We start from the raw sequence: 16895 nt of genomic DNA on the forward strand, positions 1-16895 counted from the left end.
AGTCAACGTTAAAATATCTTTATTTTTGTAAATAGGAGCGATAAGCCACCTGTACTTATGGAAAATCTCTATATACTTACCTGTGTTCCTGTAGTGCTTACTATGTGATGGTGTTCAAAAAAGCCTCATTGTATTGTATTGTAGGAGCTCCGCTGTGCGGAGCTTTCTGTATTCAGACAATTGCATGGAGTTGACTGAGAAACTAAACGACAGAAGACATCTAAAGTCATTATAGTTATTAATGACATCTAAATAAGTGCAGCCTAAGAGTCTACGCTAGCTAGCGCGGGTGCACTTGACGGGTGCAGGTACAATCCTATGCACGCGACTCATACTATTTTTCAATAGGCGTCCACTCGTTCCGTGCGGTTTGTCAGCTAGCATACGCCCTTATAGACAACTACGCTAGCTGCAAGCTAACTAGCAAGTATTGTCAAAATAATCTTCATCTTTATAAATAGGAGCTCCGCTGTGCGGAGCTTCATGAACTCGGAGAACAAAAAGAGGAGATTAAGCAATCAAACGACAGAATACATCTAAAATCATTATTTAATAACATCTAACAAGCACAGTTAATAGTCTAACGCACAGAATAGTGCCACGCCGCGCTTGATCCAGTGCGCCTGCGGCTTGTGCGTGACCAGCTCTATGGTCATGACGTAGTTGGTGGAGTGTCCGGTGGTGGACAGCGTGCCCGCGCGCAGCAGCGTCTTGTACGTCGGACACTCGTACAGCCCCGACTGCAGCTTGTGGTACACCTCGGGCTTCATGTAGATGATCGCCATTTCTGTGCGAACGTGATTAATTATGAGCAGGGTACAAATATGTAACCTTCAGTGTTTCCACCAGGGATGTACGGTCAAGGACTTTAAGTCATGAGACACCAAGCACCATTTACATCGAACCAACCATTTCACAGTAAACATCATAGTGATATCGCATTAATTAACAAGGGAGGATCAGTGCGAGGGCGTGTAGCGGACTCTTTTCAAATAAGCTAGCGGAGTGCGGTTAGGCTGCGGCTCCACTGAGGCGGAGATGAGCGGAGCGGAGAAGAGACGTATAATGAGGCGGAGTCGAGATGTGGATTCAACTAATATGATTGGTCGATCCCTACACGTCTCCTCGCCGCTCCGCTCGTCTCCGCCTCAGTGGAGACGAAGCCTTACACGGGGGCGCGCCACTGGCCGCTACAGTGGCTGTGTACACGCAACACATCCTCGCAACACATTCCTCGCACACATCCTTACCTTGTTTTGTATCTACAAAAACTTCACTCCGCTGAGCTGTTCCCACCATAGGTGTGCTAAGCGGAGGATATGTAAATGAAGCGTTTCTATTGGTTCATGGCAAAAACATCCCTCGCAAAACTTCCTTGCACATCTGGTTGAAACGAAGCCTTACAATAAAATGTGGATAGTAGAAAAATAGAACGTTAATTTAAGTTACACGTTTAAAAGTGAAAAATCACAGTTCGATACCGTGCCGTTGGAAGAAATGTGCCTCCGCTTCGGGATTGGCCTTCTGAGAAACTCAAATTCATCGCGCAGTTCCACGCGCCGGTGTGCAGATGTTTCAACACCATTGCCAACGCGAGGAACCGCCTGCGGCTAGGGAGGGGGAGGGGGTGGTGATGGTTTTATCTGGCCGGTTCACTGATATGATGATGATTGTCACCTGTGTACAGTTCCTTAGGCCTGCTCTCCTCGAGCGACATGTCTCCCATGTTCCACCGCGCTCCTTCGAGATACAGGCCGCGGACGCAGCATCCGTCGTCAGGTTTCTTGGCCGGGGCTCCAGCCAGGGCCTGGACAGGTCAAGAGAGTACGGTCTTAGCTAACGATAAGGCCGCTTATGCCTGCTAAGCTTTAGACGGCCAAATAGGTGCAGCGGAAATTGAAAAGCCAGAAAACAACGACGCTATACACAGCTATCTGACAAAAGCATTGCGTGCTCGTGGCAAAATCGTTGTCCTTGCGGCGAAGCGCTGCGCACTGACTTTGCTCTAAACTCGCCTGCATATCTTCAGCGTGACAAGGCTCTGAAAGATAAATATCCTCAATGCAGCTAGCCAAACCCCTCATAGTTTAAAACCAACCTCAAACCCGTAGCCCACAGTGTCGATGGCGATGACGTGTTTCCTGGCGTAGTTCTGGAGCGCGCCCGTGAGGAACGCCTGCGGGAAGTAGAAGCCGGAGATCCAGAACACCTTGGGGATGCCGGTGTCCGCCCACTCCTGCATGAACTTGACGCGGAGGCAAAGGTCCTTCACCCACGCCGCTGGACATCAAAAATTTTAATTAATTCTGTAAATATGCTTCAATCTGTTCTGTACCTTCAATAGGCTCATAGAATTCACACATTAGGGGTGCACATTTTGGTTTTCGTATAAGTAGGTAAACGTTACGTTCATCGGGTCAAGGTATCTTAGGATACAGTCACCTGCATTAATATCTGCCACAGCATTGCGTGCAAAAATCCGCACAAAGCGTTTTCGCTCTTCCTTCATCAACCGCACAGCAAGAGTGGAATTCCCTGCCTGCGACTGTGTTTCCTGAACACTACAATTTGGCCGCTTACAAGTCCAGGGTGAATGAGCATTTACTAGGCAGGCGTGCTCCATCGTAGGCCTCCTCGCTTTCCATCAGGCGTGATTGTGGCCAAACGCAAGCCTATACTGTTTAATAAAAACTGACACATCCAACTGACCCTAAAAATAGGGTCGTATCAGATCATATCAGATTTAAGCACGCTTTGTTGTGCCAGATATTGCTGCTAATGACTGTACATACATGAGTAGGTCAGATCACAATGCAAGTCCAATGTCAACGAAAAATCATTTTTATTTCACAAAAACTTCTATTGCTTTAGGCACCATATAGTTTTATTGAGCGCAATATTTAATAATCTGCATTAAATTCATAAACTGAGTAGACGCAGCATTTACTAAATCATTCAATTAATCCGGTAATGGCGCAGCATCCATAAACATTTGCTAACTCGCAAGCCGCAACATATAAGCTGTACAGAATTGCGATTATTGTTTGTATTATTTTAATGAAAATTATAAAATCGATCGCAGCTGTTAGTTTTGATGCCTGCAATCGAGTTGGCAGCAGTTTAATAGCTGGTATTTCACCATCGTGAGCTCAGCGTAAGATTATACCGCATCACCGATAACCTATGTTTTTCCGTATTGTTCTTAGATGTCTCTCCACCAACAAAGTTACATAGCCCACAACTCACCCAGGGGTTTAAGAGAAGGGTATGCCTTTGAGCTCCACATGACCGGTACGGTGTTCCGTGAGAGGCTGCCGGACATGCTCTCCAGAGCTTCGGACATCACCACCAGACCTTTTAGAGCCTTCAGGAGATCCCTGCGAGAATCAAGGAAAGTTTTTATGCCATACATTATTGAGATTTTTGGCGTAACAGCATATTAGTTTTTTGCGTCAGCACTGACTATAAATTGACAATCCAACATTATTAACTTTATATAAAACTACTGTGTACCCGCGGCTTCGTGTGAACGATTAGATCCGGCTGTTTAATCCAACAGCCGGATATTACTGGATTTCTAAGAGAATTCCCAAAAATTACACCGTGGACTTCAACCGTTTGCATTATAAGACAAATGCGCCAAATTTCATGTCTCTAATCCTAGCCGTTGAGATTTCAATATTATATCCCAATCCCGTGGGAATGTCGGGATAAAGATTTCATCCAAATCCGTCCAGACGATTTAGCGTGAAGGAGTAACAAACATATACACACACACAGACACACTCCTTTTCCGCATTTATAAAATTAGTAGGATAAAGGTGGTCAATTTTTTTTTATTCAACTGGATGGCAGACCAGCAATTGTAAATAAATAAATATCGAGGGACATTTGACACCAGTTACCTGAGTGAATTTCCAATGACGCCTAGAAGTCTGTTGTATCGGATTGCTTCCTGAATAAGCACCGTGTTCAACGACTCCTTGTAAGATACTGGGTATCTGTAAGCAGAGATTGTTGATTGTTAATTATTACCTCTTTGAACCATTATCTATACCTTAGGTTATATATGTACTCTGTGCCTTAGGTTAGGATAAAACCAACTGACATCTTCTACGTATACATAGACGATCGTATATGATCCAGAAGTTAGAGTGTGTACTCGTTTGTAGATTTGAGGAGACTGAATCGTGAACCAGGGTCGGACCTTTTCATAATCATTTTCGCTATGATCCAGATTTCGTTTTAATGCAAATTTTATTTTGAAAATGTGAATACCTATTTCGAATTGTGTCAGTTTTATTGTAAATGTGCGAATATTAGGACAATACAAAAGGCGCCTCATTCTGCCATTCTAGATGGGGTGGTGACGATTGATTCTATCCATAAAAAATCCATTCCTTAGCGATCGCTTTATGCTGATGGTTTGAATATCTCTATTCGTTTAATAAGTTTAGTAGTTATAACTCACGTGGTACTGATTAACTTGATGTCTAGAGAGGGAGGCAACACTTTCAGGATGTCTTTTGCCGCCATCTCGGTCATCTCCTCGGCAGACAGCCCGCCGCCGCCGGTCGCTTCCTTCGGTTGCAAGTTACGAAGTATCGCTGGACAGGGAAGTAATTTTTAAAAATGTTAAGTTTAAGGTCTGTTACATCACACACCCCGTTATCAATGTTGCAGAATCATTGAAAACGTTAGGGATGGCACTGCACATATTTTTTTACTATGTCCCTAGGTTGTATATAATTTTACGCATCTTTTTTTAATATAATATATTTTTTAAGTTTTAAAACAAAATAAAACCTCTTTTCAGCCTGTAATTAAAAGAAGTTTTATTCTTTTTTTAAACTTCATAAAGGTGGTTGGGTAATTTATTTCCCAATATTAATTAATGTCGTATATAATTCGTTCGCATAGTATTCAGTTAAAATCATGAATTCCCTTAATGATCACCCTGAATTTTCCCAGTTTAAAAGAGATCTGATGGCGAAATTAGAAGAAAACTCTTAATAATTTATTCAGACAACTAATGAAAGTAAAAACATTATTCTTACAAAAAAAAACGTTTCATGTCATAGGTATACCAATAGGTCACAATGTCACATTGACAATGAAATAAATATTGTGCGACAACCCTATGACTTAGTTTCAATCGATCTGCAACACTGATAACGGGGTATGTATCTGTTATTGATAAATTTTAGGGTTATATGACAAATGTCTGTGATTCCATTCCATCTCTGTTTATTTCTACCGAATAAATAAGTTACAGAATCGACGGTACAAACATCACTCAGAAAAAAATTCACTCGCGGCTTTGCCTGCGTGAACGAACAAAGAACGTACAAACAAACATGTAAAAGCAAACTGGAACCTGCAAGCTTGCACATTATAATTATAATGTACTGTATTGCTGAATTGCTGTTAATGCCCCCAGTAAAAAATAGGGTGTTCATAGGAAAATTTTCAAGATATTTTGTTGCTAAGGGGTAATTGTAAAAGCAAACACAAAAACTCGGGAAATAAAAGAGTAAATTCCGATGTTTGATAATGACGATGAATTAGAGGAGATAGTACATACTAAGACACGTTAGAGTTTCGGACATGGCGTAGCTGATGTTTGCGTTGCTGTGGAGGCCGAACAGCGAGGGATCGTCGTTGAGCGGCAGCGAGCGGATGTACTTCGTGTAGTCTTCAACGTTAGTCGATGGGTGTTGCTATAAAATAAACATAAGATTTACCTGTATAATTATAATCACTGAGCAAAGATCATGCAAAACCAATACGTTTATTTTGTAATAAAGTAATAAAGTAAAGCAAAGGGCCCTTTTACATACCACTTTTTATACTACCAGCGCTTTTGTAAAGACCATCATTGCCAAGAAGAATGCGACGCAAGAAACTTAGCAAAATACATGATTTCTAAACGAAATGTATAATTACAGTTCTTAGTAATTAATGAATAGCGATTCTATTTTATAATTAGTTATTATGTTTTAAACAAAATTAAATTAACAAAATATAAATTTTAGTAACACCAAAGAGACTAAGATTTTCTATTGGAATTATATTAATGAATTAGGTGATATTTAATTTATTGTCGTTATTGATGACCTTGAAGTTCTTAATGAAATCAACGATGATTCTAGCTCAGTCGTTAGAGAAGCAGGGCTGAAAGTTGCGGGTTTGCGCCCCATGTTGGGCGCCAATGTTGTAAAGAAACAATAAATAAATAAATTACATAATGTAATGTACCGTGACGAAATGGCTACTGAAGTAAAGTTGAAACGAAACTAGGAAGATTGTATCAAAACTGAACACTAATGTTTTCAGCTTTGTAGAAAATTTCCTCAGATTCGTTACAATTTTTAAGTTTAATTGCATACTTATTACAGTGTTTTTATTTTGATTTTCACCGATCTCTGGTTTGGACGTACATTCACTATTATGTAGTTACCAACTTACCAGTGAGTTCAACAAAGAAATTAAATAAGTACACATTAAAATCTCTAGTTTTGCAATCATTGCGCATATTTCTCAACCGATAACTGTTTCTAAAACGAAATAATCGGCGAGATCTCACTGCTTTTACATTAATTTTATTAACCTGTTTGTAAGAGCCATTCTCGTCGAAGTAGTATTTCTCGCTAAGCACTGCAGTGGAGTAGTAGTCTCCGAGAAGACAGAGCAAGCAGCGCCGGTCCCAGTCGTCTGTGACCCGCCCGCCGTAGTTTATATGACCGGCTACGTAGGTCAACATCTGCAAGGGTTCACAAAAAATATATAAATTAATTTTAAATAAAATACCTTTATTTCGGATTATGGATCTATACAAGTGTTAGTACTTAGTAGTTAACAGACTTACGATACCCCAAGGTAAGGTTTAAGTATTATGAAGCCATCTCTATTTATCTATCCAAACAAAAGAAGCGGCATTTAGAGTTATCTGTTCTTAGTACATAATAACTTACCACCAGTTTTGCGAAGCAATTCAATGGTGTGTGTGAAGTTCCCAACCCGTGGCCCAAGCCCTCTTGTTCTGAGAGGAGGCCTGTGCCCAGCAGTGGGACGTATATAGGCTGGGATGATGGATGATGAGTACATAATAACTAGCTGTTGCCCGCGACTCCATCTGAGTGGAAGTATAAAACAATAGTTTACGTCCTATTTTCAGACCGTCCAGTTTTTAGATTATTCTTTGATTCATCATCATCATGTCGTGACATGCTTGACCGTAGTTGTCACACGGACCCATTGCGGATTGGTAACTTCACACACATCATTGAATTTCTTTGCAAATGTGTGCAACTTCTCGACATTTTCCCTCACCATAAAGGTCATGGTTAATTTCCAACAATTTCGAACCCTGACATTTTCTCAAGCTTAGCTTTAAAAAGCCACAGATTATGTTCTTACCCGAAGCGGCACTTCATTGTATTCAACGAGGAACATGTGCAGCTGAGAGATGCTGATCCTGAGGTCCCCGTCCGTGAACTCGTAGGGGATGTTGAAGCCGAGCGGACCGAACTTGCGTCGCTCCAGCACCACGCCGTGGAAGAGGCAGAGGGAGAACAGGAGCCACTGAAAGGAATCAATATTTGGAATACTGCTCCCTTATCACGTAATGCAACGAAATCTATAAGTTTACGAGTATTTGTGCGATAGAATCCTGAATTCGGATATTTCACCAATAACTAGAATCAAGCGACATTGCTCAAAGAAGAAGAAGGAAGCCATGGAGCCATATCGCTCATTATCATCAGCCTGTATCAGTCCAGTGCTGGACATGAGCCTCTAGTATGGGGTGGCGTCCCTGACCTTGATCTTCAGCTCTCTTCCTGCAATCCCTGCCCGCTGTCTTACAAATATTATCACTGCTCCTAGCTTCAGGGCGCCCTGCACTACGTTTGCCGTCACTGTCTCCTTTCAAAAACCAGTCTGCCCCAACGGCCTGTGCCTACCTGCGCTGAGTGATACTGGTTCTTTGGTTCTCTGACGAATACCTTGGTTACGGATTCGGTAACTGAGAGAAACTCCTACACACACATCACTCGAAGAATAGATAGCCGTTAGGGGGAAAAGGCTTTTGAGTGGATATCCCGACCCAGGAGACAAGGCATTGGCAGGCCTGCGTGGGTAAAATTAGCATAATGTCGAAATAAGTACGCAACCTTAAAATTGGGAACTTTGCTATCGGAGGAGTTGAAGAAATCAACGAAGTCTGGCACTTGATTCATGTAGGCTTTAAGCAAGTTTGCCTTTATTCCTCTTGGGGGCTCCACTGTCATTTTATATCCTGGAATCGTTTCAACATCGTTAGAATACCGCAGAAGTGCTTATTCTACTAGATCCCTACAAAAGTTATGTGCTTTTCTCTTTTATTCAAATTAGGTACTTTCTCGAATAAATTGGGCCAAATTCGTTACGTAATTTTCCCATTCATTACGGTCCGAACCAATTGAGATACTCGTATTGTCAAAAAATGATCATGAACACTGGTTACAAAAACACCTGACGTTTAAGAACTTAAACCTATTTCGTATAGTAACAAATCCTTACGATTTTACGAAAGGCTCCAATGGCATTCATAGCCTTAACAATTTTTTTCAGGCTAAGGCTCGTAGAACCTGCCGTCTCGAAATATGCACTTTCACTCTCTGAAATGTCCCTGCTATGCTCTCTCAAATTAAATAACCACGTACGAATAAATCTTTGACGAAGATGTTTGAGTTTGCATTACCATTCTGTAGCAGAGCGACCGGGAAGTTTGGAGATGGCATAGCGGTCAGCCACAGCCTGAAATCTTTGTGCACCAGCTCAGGTTGGATATGCTCCACATTGAGTTCAAGCACCGGCATCCACGAGGGGGAGAGATGGCAGTTCTAAAAAAAGCAACAGAATCGAAAACATTATCGAAGAATTCCAGATTAGCCTTTCATTTATTTCATTCATCGTCATCTCCATCTGTTTGTCTTTAAGCTTAGCACATGCTCCTGAGCGTCGGGACTGTAGCTCCCACGCGGCCCCGATTTGGATTGACAATATCACCCACACTTACTTTAGTTATGCTGAATCCTACTGCTGCACGCAAAATGACGTAACAACTGCGTTTTGGTAGACATTTATATTAAGAAGCGGGCATCACAGAGGACATTTTGACTGAGACATACATATTGACTGTGATAGTTGATAAGGGGATAGAACGTAGGGGATGTTAAAGATTTACTGTTATAGTTATTCGTTACCTGAAAGAACACCCAGTTTCCGAAATCACATCCGATCCTCATCATATTTTCAGCAAATGGCCCTTGACCTTGTCCTAGTGAGATGCTCTCAAACCTTTTCCCCATTTTCATTTTGTCAGCAAACTTTAGCAGATCTGTAAAGATCACAACACATCGTAAGGTCAAGGGTGAGCAAAGTAATTGTTAATAGATCAAGACATATGATGCATACCAGCGGCAGGGTCGGTGCCGGTGGAGAGGACGAATATGATTGGAGCCAAGTTGTCAGACTCCGCGTAGAGAGCAGCCAAGTCCGCAGGCTGCGGCTCCACGAAGCGAGCACCTAAACCCACCACTACGTAATCCTGTTGGCACAAAAACAGACGCATCATAGAAACAGATGAAGATGTAAAAGGGCTAATCAAGGTTTGAGTGAATGGACTATTAGTAGGTAGACCATTGTAACAAGAAATGAAACCCCGCTAGCGGGACCTTTTGTCTTTGTGGATAAAAAGGAGTGATAGAAATGTGGAAAACCGCTCAATACAATTTGAACGAATCTAGAACTGTAGATACAAGTGGAAATTGTACGATAGTGTTTGGAGCTAAATAATTTTCCCAAAAATAGTTACAGGTTCCTATTCCTAATAATTTGCTAGAGTTTTACCTGAAGGCCCGGTACTAGTTTGTCCGGCCTCAAACACTTCAGGACCAAAAGTTTTTGGAACGCATCCAGCTGTGTATCCAACGGCTTCGGATATTGGAGTCTGAAAGCAAAGTCTCATTAGAATCTTACTCACAAGAAAACAGATCTTCATAAAAAGCGAGTGATTGTGACATTCTTTTATCAGATATCAAATTAGACCAGAGGCTTCATTGTCTAATAATGCACCTTGAATCACGATCGTTTTTACTGTTTATTTCTGTCACTTGGTATAGGATGAGGCTAGAGTGAGATGGTGAATGCGATCGCGAGCGCCTGGGCGTTAGACAATAACTACGGTCCCAGAGAAAAATACTCTTATTTCACCACTCTCCGTTAAGGTTCCGTAATCTCATGTAACCGATATCTATGACGCTGTCTCTTTTTACTTTGTTCGATTAAACAGAGACGGCATCACAACTATCTGTCACATAAAATAACAGGAACTTAATATACATGACAAAAAAGATGATATAGATTTTCTACAAAAGTGGAAGGATTTTAGGGATTTTTCCGTATCTGTAAAACTGAACTAAACATTAAAGCCCTACTTATGTGGATTCATAGCATCGTAGTAAGTCTTGAAGTGCTTGGTCTGATTCGGGAAGTCCAGTACAAACGCTCTCATGGTCGGCACAGACGCCAACTGCTGCATATCCAGCCACATCCTTTCGGAGACCCATTTGGGTTCAGGGTTCTCCATTTCCTGAAAAATATACTTTACATATTATCCCTTCAAATTTTAGGCTACCAACCTGGTTTCTTTAGCAGACATTGTTTTAAGAGGTCGTATAAAGTCGCTATGCAGTTGTACTTTTTGCTAGTCTGAACATACGTTTACAGTTTTCGTGCTTAACGCTCAATGTGTGAATGTCAAAATCGGTTTACGAACTAAATCGCCAGGCATAAAATAAATATACTGAGAAAAACTAGGATTCGTTTGTAATGGTATATATCTAACTACATACTACTACTTAAAGTCTACGCGAATTCATTCTGAGCAGGACACAGAACACATCAGCTGCGTAAAAGCTGAATTAAAAACATAAGCGACAGTTAAAACTGATTAAAGCTGGTGCACTAGAGCTAGTTAAGCGTGTATACAGCCCATATAATGCCAAAAAAGGCCCCAAATAATTGCATGTTGAAAAAAATATTACTGAAATAAAGCATGAATGTTGTTCCTTGCCTCTTCAATTTTGGCCCCGTTCAGCAAGAAATTGAATTCTGATAGCCTGATAATCCCTTTGTCCAGCAATATTCTGGCGCAGAGCAGGAAAGCAAAAAGCAACTTGTGCCTTTCGAAAAGACTCCTGCACACATTGACGTATAGTAAAAATGTGAAATACTCTATGATGATCTCCACTCTCTCAATAATGTCCTCTGTGGAAGAAAAGATTATGATGTTATTGGTCACAACGGCATTCAAACTCATGAAATTTTAGCAAATCAACTATAACCAGAGGCTTTACTGCCTAACGTTTCTGACGCTCACGATCGCAATCAAATGACAGTTTTTGTATGCGAAATCTGTCATTTGATCGCTCGTCAGAAACGTTTAGGCAATACGGTCTCAGGTGTTTTATTACAAGCTTTTTTCATACAAACCTAGGTTCTAAGGCTTTTACGAAAAGAGGTTACTGGTCTAACAGCCAGAAATCACTCAGCAACGATAAGTACTTAGTATTCACAATAAATAGGTCTAATCTCCAGCACTAATATCTGTCTGACACAATAACGCGTGCAGAAAATACGTGATACGACTTTATTTCTAGGGACCCGGCCGGTAGGACTTTACTAAGTTACGTTATATTATATCTGCACAACTATACGCATTAATATCTGCTACAGTGGAGCGTGCAGAAATATCTGAATATCTTAACAGTAGTAAACTTAGATTAGGAATAACAGTTCTAAACATTTCGGCACGACTTGCCCTGCTTAATCCAACAAAATTACAGAATCATGGAACTTAAACTGAGAACAATGACGTTTCTTCCAGTTAAAGTAATGCTAATGCATGCGTCTACAGAAAATAACCATTAAACAAAGTCGTACCATTAGGCTCAGTCTCAGCCATGGCTTTGATGAAGAGTTTGATGAACCACTCGAGCGAATACTGATACATGGGGTCCACTGTCGACATTCCCGAGAGGCAGAAGAACAGGATCTGTCCTCGATTGGCCACCGGCACGTAGCCACCGCGGGCTTCGTCGATCTCTATCGTCGTGCGCTCCATGTCTTCTACTTTTAGCTGACAGAAGTAAGTTATGAATCGTAAGGCTGCATATTTGACAGAGATGTACGGATTACTGATATTGTAGTTCCTTTCTTTTCATACTAATAAATAATGCTACTTTTTCGTACTGCGAATTACTGCGAATAATCAAGATTAACTAGGCAGCTAAAAGGATGAAAGAGATTGTTCAGATATTATTTTTTACTGGCGTAGCGGTTCTCAATTATTTTCAAATTGTGATGAAATACTGTCTCGAACCTTTCGCACGGCTCAGTAAAAAACTATATTTTTTTATAAATGTAGGCAGTATTTACTTTTACTTTTGTGCTTTTATCCAGGTTTTTGACCTCCTATAGAGCTAAACCTTAAATCTCTACCTGATATAAAACAACGTTCTCACCATGATCTCAACACTCTTAATCTTAATGGCCTCCAAAGTCAAGATAAGCGGCACATCGTCCACAGGCGACCCCACACTGTTGGACAAGCCGTACAAAATGTCCGACTGCATTTCCGCCAGCTGTGCGCCCATTTGAGCTCGCGAGACGATCAACTGGCCCCTTAACTCCTCCAAATCAGGACGTTCTTGAGCTACTACTATTGATAGGAGCTGTTCTGCCAGACCACTGTAAGAGATTTCAAAACATGTGACATACGGACTTGGTCATGCATAATTTGAAATGGCTAGTAACCGACAGGATTCCTGTTAAGATGTTTAAAACAATGAGAGGATTTAGGACGTTATTTAAAGAAAATTCAAACGGTACAATTTTCAACGATGTACTGGTCACTGGTTGTAGTTGAATTGTCTATTTCAGCCCCATGTAGTTGGGGCCATGTAGCCGGAAACCCTTCTTGTAATTTGTTTTTGCTTTTAATAAACTATTTTGATTTTGATTTGATTTGGGTTTTTTAGGCGGCGAAAGTTCGGTACTCTCTAGGCCCTCCCTTCCCAGTCGTGGATGGATTTTCCCGACTGCATACCCCATCTCCTATAAAGCACCTCAAGTAAAGTTTAAAAACTAAAAACAGGGTAACAAAATCAAGGACATAGTGTTTTTGACCCTTAAGGCAAGTCAACCCAAATAAAAAACTCTTTTCAGACACTTTCTTTACTTTTCCTAAAACCCGTCTTTAATGCTCGCCTACATGATAAATAACAGCACTAAATTACAAGGCCTAAGTTCCAGCTAGTAGTAAATTTTGTCTTTTATATATTTAGATTGTTGAGCTGTCGAACCATGATTTAAATAGCAATTTCAAACTTTAAAAATCGATGTTGTTTCAAACTATTAAATTAGAATAACCATCACATGTTGACCGTGGGTTCCAAAGGGTTAAATGAGTAAAAGATAAATGTATTCAGAGAGTACTGACCTTGGCACAAGCGCGAAATTGACAACCTGTACCTTGACGGAGGTCTCTGGCGTATACTTGGGGTTGGGCAGCTTTGTGGTGATGTACAGACGGAAGCCCGGCATGTAAGGGATAAGAGAGTCGCCTAGCTTCAGCACCAGCTGACCGGCTTGCCGAAAGTATTGGCGCTAACGAAAGAAACACGTCATCTTAGAAACAGCTAGATGGTTCTTAAGTGGCTACACAAGGTGATGATCTGGTGAAAGTAGTAAGAAAATATTTATTTGCTAGAATACGTTTACAAGATCTTAAGTAATTAAATTACCGGGTAGCGTTTCCTGGGGGAGACCTACGTCTGTCAACGGGCGTCTTTCAATTAATGACTGTGATGATGATGGAACAGTCAATCTTAAAATTAAGAAGATATCCTAAATGCTTCCCATACTAAATTAATTGAAAAAAAAAGTACCAATTTACAATGTTTTTTTTTATCTTAAAACCTAAAAGTAACATTATTATAAACAGCCGACGTGTCTTTGATTCTTTGATAAATTTTAGGACACTATTTAAACTGTTGTAATAAAAACTTCTAAAATGTCTTCTCTGACACGAATTTCTAGTCTGATGGCAATACGAGTACTAGCTAAGTATACAGACAACGATCGTTGCTCATTATTATTATAATATACCTTCAAAACGGGATCCAAAGCCGGATCAAGTTCCTGTCCAACGTTTTCCAATAAAACTGGTTTTCCAAAGCGAAGAGCAGATTCAAAATTCCTTAGTAATTCTCTATCATTGGGCTTACAGACGACCAGGCCTTCGATTTTTCCCTACAGGATATAATTAAATAATAAAGAATCAATCAATTGAAGGGGCTTATTGTATTGCGAATGTTTGCTCAATTAAATCTAAGATTTTATAAAAACTTTAAAGATTTACTCTCTGTGGCCCATTATTTTTTCCACAAGTAGATTGAAACCCTCTCTTCTGAAGCAAATATGATCAACGCTCACCATAGCTCTTATCCACTTGTTGGCCTGTGTCTGAGGGTCGATTATGAGCGGCCATCGTCGAGAGTTGGACATCAGCACAGCCGACTCCACCGAGAGAGGGTCCCGGGGCAACCCGTACATCTGCCATGTCCTGGACAATGTCGGGTGATGGAAAAATATATTGAAAACTCTTATGTTAAGACAAATAGGGTATTTTGATACCACCAATCAATTGCCGTGCTTTTTATGAGCTGGCGAAGTAAGGATCTGTGACTTTGACGAACTATTTACTTCTTTCAAAGCATAAAATTCATATGATTTCAGAGCTAGTGTAAAGTGATTCAGCAAGGCAGGCAGAACTGCTCTGCTGGAGCTAAGACGTTCGAATGAACCCTTTCATTGTTGGAATTTTAGTCGTATTCATTAAAAGTTTTGTACTTCTACCAGTTAACTAAAAACAATATCAGAATCATCTGCCATTTCAACAAGAATGTGTCCACGAAAGTAGGTAATTCGGAAACCGCTCAAGTAATGACCGGAAAGCCAGCCGAAATCTTGCATACCTGATTTGCACGGCATCTCCCAAAGTAGACAGTGGCGTCGCACCGGCCGTGTGGGGCACTTGAACCTCCTAAAAATATATTATAAAATACTAGCCGTTGCCAGCGACTTCGCATGCAAAGAAAACGCTCATACACAATCAGTCAGCGAATGTCAGTCAGTATGTTATGTACCATCGCGAAATTCGCGAACCGGGATTGTTGAGGAATTGGCCACTGTTCATAATTTAGCCAAGTAATACAGGATGTAACATTCATATCGGTCAGTATGGGAAAGTCTGAAACTATAATACATACGAAGATCCGTTCTTAGTAACCATGTCGTTGATTTTAATAACAAGAAAAACTGCAACCATACATTTTCAAAAACTTGTACTCGAGCTCGGGAATTGAACCCGCCGTTTTAAAAATAAAACTTACATTATTAAGTAAAGAATATGAAACACAATGCATTTTATTAATCCTAGATATCGTGTTTCATATAGTAACATTTATTGCTTATGACCTTCACTACCGATATCGAAACAGAAATAATGTATGTTTTATTTTTCAAAACGACTGGCTTCGATTCCCGAACTGAGTAAAAGTTTTTTTTCTGTAAATGTATGAATGCAGTCTTTCTTATTAAAATCGATGACATCATTCCTAAGAACAGATCTTCGTATGTCATATAGTTTCACGTCACCGCTTCGGAGACACTTTTAGCAATTTTAGGTTTTAAGTTTGACAAAAACGGTACATTAGTGACAGTTTGCTAGCCTGTCGCCTACGGTATACCTTAACCCTATCCTTTGTGGCCTCTTACAGTACCCACGGAAGAAATGGAGAGAGGTAATTCTAACCCGACACCACACGGGTCATTAATTTACCAGAATAGCACACGGCCAAATGACGAACAGTGGTAACTGATTTTATGATTTAAATTCAGGTTTTGTTCCGCGTACCTTGATTTTAGAGAAGCTCTTTATTTCGGCAGAGTTGCAGTTGAGTCGTCTCGTGATCATGGCGCATGCAACTGTGCCGAAATATCGAGCTTCTCTAAAAGCAAGGTACGCGGAACAAAACCCGAATTAAAAATCATAAAATAAGTTATGACGGCGATAGTCTTGTTCCGTACTTTCTTCTATTTTTAATGCCTTTCTTTATTTGTTTCGCATCGTTTAGCACATACAAATTATTCATTCTTATTTCTAAACGTTATTCTTAATTTGTAACTGGAATGATGCAATTTGATTTCCGAACGAAGCGCCGCGACAGTGCTGCCCTCCTACGGCGGTTTAATATGGCTGTTATTAGCAAGCAACTTCGAATGGCGGCACGCACGTCCCTAGAAATTAATTCGTTTCTGTTCTTCTTACAATTTCTCCTGAAATCCTGAAAGCTTCATTAGCACCGCAGTGTTTATATCTGACCAGTTCAGCCAGTGACCTATGGAGAGACATACGGGGGCCCCCAGGAAACCATCAGCTCGTCGAATTTGGTGAGTTCGGATATTGTATTATTCCAGGCTCCTTCGTATCATTTATTTCTTTCTTACATAAAAAGTTGATCCATTCGAACCGGATAGGATCGATATATTGTGTGTGCTAATAGTTTCAATTACATTACGTACTTAATTTACGAGTACAATACGATAACATTTTCTAGAAAGTACCGACTTGCTACCGTCTTTGAAGTGTGTTTTCTAAGATAAGTTCCGATTTAACTATTGATATTCCACCTAAGACTCTTTTTATAAGTGGTTAGGTAATCAATAATTATTTCCGAGTGTTACATCGTAATTCTCAATTTCCATTTTTTATTTCGAACACCGTG

General features: G+C 40.4%; 1 protein-coding gene across 2 annotated transcripts in view; it reads right to left on the minus strand.

Moving 5' to 3' along the window:
- Positions 1 to 572: 572 nt before the first annotated feature.
- Positions 573 to 16895, minus strand: part of LOC141435662 (dynein axonemal heavy chain 1-like) — a 57708-nt gene continuing 41385 nt past the window's right edge. The window contains exons 48-69 of one of the 2 annotated variants that reach the window (XM_074098400.1): positions 15084 to 15151; positions 14542 to 14671; positions 14215 to 14358; positions 13547 to 13713; positions 12570 to 12795; positions 11989 to 12184; positions 11120 to 11313; positions 10482 to 10636; positions 9895 to 9994; positions 9460 to 9592; positions 9249 to 9382; positions 8744 to 8885; positions 8175 to 8299; positions 7420 to 7584; positions 6611 to 6763; positions 5585 to 5720; positions 4472 to 4607; positions 3906 to 4001; positions 3247 to 3377; positions 2099 to 2280; positions 1678 to 1807; positions 573 to 787 (exon numbers count right to left, since the gene is read on the minus strand). In XM_074098400.1, coding sequence (XP_073954501.1) covers positions 573 to 787; positions 1678 to 1807; positions 2099 to 2280; positions 3247 to 3377; positions 3906 to 4001; positions 4472 to 4607; positions 5585 to 5720; positions 6611 to 6763; positions 7420 to 7584; positions 8175 to 8299; positions 8744 to 8885; positions 9249 to 9382; positions 9460 to 9592; positions 9895 to 9994; positions 10482 to 10636; positions 11120 to 11313; positions 11989 to 12184; positions 12570 to 12795; positions 13547 to 13713; positions 14215 to 14358; positions 14542 to 14671; positions 15084 to 15151 — 3258 coding nt within the window. Of the gene's footprint in view, positions 788 to 1677; positions 1808 to 2098; positions 2281 to 3246; positions 3378 to 3905; positions 4002 to 4471; positions 4608 to 5584; positions 5721 to 6610; positions 6764 to 7419; positions 7585 to 8174; positions 8300 to 8743; positions 8886 to 9248; positions 9383 to 9459; positions 9593 to 9894; positions 9995 to 10481; positions 10637 to 11119; positions 11314 to 11988; positions 12185 to 12569; positions 12796 to 13546; positions 13714 to 14214; positions 14359 to 14541; positions 14672 to 15083; positions 15152 to 16895 lie in introns of those variants that run through there. The other variant, XM_074098401.1, reaches the window with a different exon arrangement.

The sequence above is a fragment of the Choristoneura fumiferana genome, chromosome 15, assembly GCF_025370935.1.
Source record: "Choristoneura fumiferana chromosome 15, NRCan_CFum_1, whole genome shotgun sequence".
Classification (NCBI taxonomy): Eukaryota; Metazoa; Arthropoda; class Insecta; order Lepidoptera; family Tortricidae; genus Choristoneura; species Choristoneura fumiferana.